The sequence below is a fragment of the Zingiber officinale genome, chromosome 5A (genome assembly GCF_018446385.1).
Source record: "Zingiber officinale cultivar Zhangliang chromosome 5A, Zo_v1.1, whole genome shotgun sequence".
NCBI classification, from domain to species: Eukaryota; Viridiplantae; Streptophyta; class Magnoliopsida; order Zingiberales; family Zingiberaceae; genus Zingiber; species Zingiber officinale.
Genome location: NC_055994.1, coordinates 105,903,938 through 105,906,965, shown reverse-complemented (window position 1 = coordinate 105,906,965; position 3,028 = coordinate 105,903,938). Strand labels below are relative to the sequence as shown.

Sequence of the window (3,028 nt, the reverse complement as noted above, 5' to 3'; positions counted from 1 at the left end):
TATTCTGAGTATTTAAAATTTTTAATTTTGAACACTATAATTTAAGAAAGATGTTTAAATTCTAAGAAAAAAAAATTTATTGACTCTAATTTATTATAACTCAACATCTAAATTTTAAAATTTTAAATTTTAAATATATATAATATACTTTAAAATAATATTAAAAAAATAAAAAAAATATTTTTTACTCGATGTCTAGATTCAAGTCCACAGTGTGTTACAGTCTAGATATATAACTCGTTTCTAGTTTTTAGAAGAGTAAACGACGTAAGAAGCTTCTATTGGGACCATGTGTAAGCGTATAGGGCCCAATTCGGCCCATTAGAAGCTTCCATCCCCGCGTTGCTTCTCCATCAAGCTGCATGCAGGTCTCGCCCCCAACAGCTGCCGCCCCACGACACTGCAAAATGGCAATCGAGCAAACGCGTACGATGACCCTATAAACACCCGTCTCTCTTCCCTTTCATCCTCGTCGCCTTTCAATCTTTTTCTTTCCTTCGCTAGACCTAACAGCAAGATTTCATCGGAGCCATGGGTTACTTCAGGGAAGCCACCGGCATCCCCGGCCCCAGCGGATTCGGATCCGCCTCCACCGCCGAGCAGGTCACCGACGGCATCGACGCCTCCCTCCTCACGGTCATCATCACCGGTACACCACTCTTCTTTGTTGCTCCAAATCTGCCCTAAATCCGGACAAATCGTTCCCAAAATCGATACCTAGCTTAGATCGATGCATGCTTACTGATTTTGTAGCTAAGATCTGAGTTGTTTCCTACCTCGTTTTGCAATCCAGGTGGTAGTAGCGGGATCGGAGCCGAGGCTGCAAGGGTGATGGCCCTCAGAGGAGCCCATGTCATCATCGGCGCCAGGAACACCGAAGCTGCCAGTGAAGTAAAGCAGAGCATTCTACAGAGCACCCCATCTGCTAGAATCGACATCATACAGATAGAACTCAGTTCGCTCAAGTCCGTCCGAGCCTTCGCCGAGAAGTTTCTTGCCATGGATCTTCCTCTAAACATCTTGATGTAATTATACCATTGTTTCCTCGCACTAATTGTTCCATTCTTTGTCGCGGCCGAATCTTACGTCTCCTCTTCAACTTGTTTGCTTTCAGAAACAATGCCGGCGTCATGTACTGTCCGTTTCAACTTTCGGAGGATGGGATAGAGATGCAGTTTGCTACCAATCATGTCGGTGAGTATCTTCTTCACCATCTCAAAACGACTTCATTTAGTAATCGTAAACGAGCAATTCTTTTTAAGATTTCCACATGTTCGTTTTCCATATGATCTTGCAATGTGGTTTCGTTTTGATTTCAGGTCATTTTCTGCTGACCAAACTTCTGCTTGACAAAATGAAAAGCACAGCAGAGAGGACAGGAATTGAGAGCCGTATTGTGAATCTGTCATCCGAAGCTCACATGACAACATATAGAACAGGAATAAGATTCGACAAACTCAACGACAAAGACTTGTGAGTCGTTAGGAGCACTATGCATTGCTGAACATTTCAAAAAAGATTTAGTTAATTAACTGATTGAGAAATATATTTGCAACCCTTTTTCAGTTACAATGACAAATTGGCATATGGACAGTCCAAATTGGCCAACATATTGCACGCCAACGAGCTAGCTAGGCGCCTCAAGGTACTGCTATACTGTCCGGTGCAAACTGATGCCTCCGCATCAACTTGTCCTACTACTGGTTATTAACAAATTTATAACATATTCATGGTAAATCAACAGGAAGAAGGGGTGCTAAATGTCACAGCAAATTCACTGCATCCTGGTCTGATCAGGACAAACCTGGCAAGGCACTCTATTGCCTTCGTCGGTATGCTCCTAAAACCAATGAATTCATGTTGTCAAAGCTTTAAAACTTACACTCATGCCTTCCTTTTGCTTGTAGGTGCTTTGCAAACTGCAACTTGCGTCTTATGGAAGACCATACCTCAGGTTTGTTGATGTAACTAACATTCACCAATTATTGAACTCACTAATTCTTTCTACTTTCTACTGGATGCTTCAATATTTTGTTGGATCCTAGTTCATATCTATTTTCAACTATCATTAGAGGAGTAAAATCCAATGATTAAGCATCAAGATTCTCCTTTTGATAATTACAGGGAGCTGCAACTTCATGTTATGTCGCATTGCATCCAAACATTAAGGGTGTGAGTGGAAAGTACTTTGCTGATTGCAATGAGTCGAAGACAACTTCTAATGGTAGAGATGAATTATTGGGAAGAAGACTTTGGGATTTCAGCGAAAAGCTAGTTACGTCAGCTTAGGAAAAATTGAAAGGTTATAATATGTCTGTATTATGAGTCTTGATGGACTCTATTATCTGTTTATGTTGTTAGTGTACAATGTCTCTTGACTTCGTATTATTTTGTTCCATATATATTGCTATTCAGTTTCATCTTTCATCAATTAGTATATAATGTCTTTTAGTTTATATAAGTCTATTGATAAGTTTATGTATAAATTAATACCTATGATAAGATTTTCGTCACAAATTTGACAATGAAAATGGATTTGTCGTCAAAATGTGGGATGCTGAAATTTGGTAACGAATAATAATTTCATCGCTAAATCTACAACGAATAATAATTTTGTCGTCAAATTTACAACGAGTATAAATTTGTCGGTAATCTTCTAATTCACTAATTCCAAGATGAATCAGTGGATTCATCCTAGAATTTGATTCATCTGGACGAAAGAAGATTCGTGATCTTTATTTTATAGTTAGCAGAACCATACCTCCTCTTGAATTGTGATTTTATTTTATAGTTGTTACTACGTAATGACACCCTTTATAACATTAATATTCTCCTTCTATAATGGTCGCTAACCACCACTATTACTTTTCAATAGTCATCAAAAACCTTTGTCCATAATGATCATTATCAATTATTTTTATTGCCCCTAAACTAAACCTAACCTACGTTTCTCTTACTATTCGATCGAACCCTAGTGATTAGAGCAGGATTTCAACTCACGGTGAAGATTTGATCGAGGGATCGATCG

General features: G+C 38.7%; 1 protein-coding gene across 1 annotated transcript; it reads left to right on the top strand.

The window, feature by feature from the left end:
• Positions 1-434: 434 nt before the first annotated feature.
• Positions 435-2,434, top strand: LOC121981331 (short-chain dehydrogenase TIC 32 B, chloroplastic-like). Its single transcript, XM_042533785.1, has 8 exons — positions 435-649; positions 794-1,025; positions 1,115-1,194; positions 1,320-1,473; positions 1,567-1,645; positions 1,745-1,832; positions 1,908-1,954; positions 2,125-2,434. Exons 1-8 carry the CDS (start codon positions 532-534, stop codon positions 2,287-2,289), a joined length of 963 nt encoding a protein of 320 aa, XP_042389719.1. The 5' UTR covers positions 435-531; the 3' UTR covers positions 2,290-2,434.
• The last annotated feature ends 594 nt before the right edge of the window (positions 2,435-3,028 follow it).

What these genes read in the sequence shown, in the direction of transcription:
- LOC121981331 (XM_042533785.1), top strand. Translation starts at nt 532, where the DNA reads ATGGGTTACTTCAGGGAAGCCACCGGCATCCCCGGCCCCAGCGGATTC. An exon ending in CCTCACGGTCATCATCACCG is followed by an intron (nt 650 to 793) that starts GTACACCACTCT and finishes TTTGCAATCCAG; the next exon opens with GTGGTAGTAGCGGGATCGGA. An exon ending in GTTTGCTACCAATCATGTCG is followed by an intron (nt 1,195 to 1,319) that starts GTGAGTATCTTC and finishes TTTTGATTTCAG; the next exon opens with GTCATTTTCTGCTGACCAAA.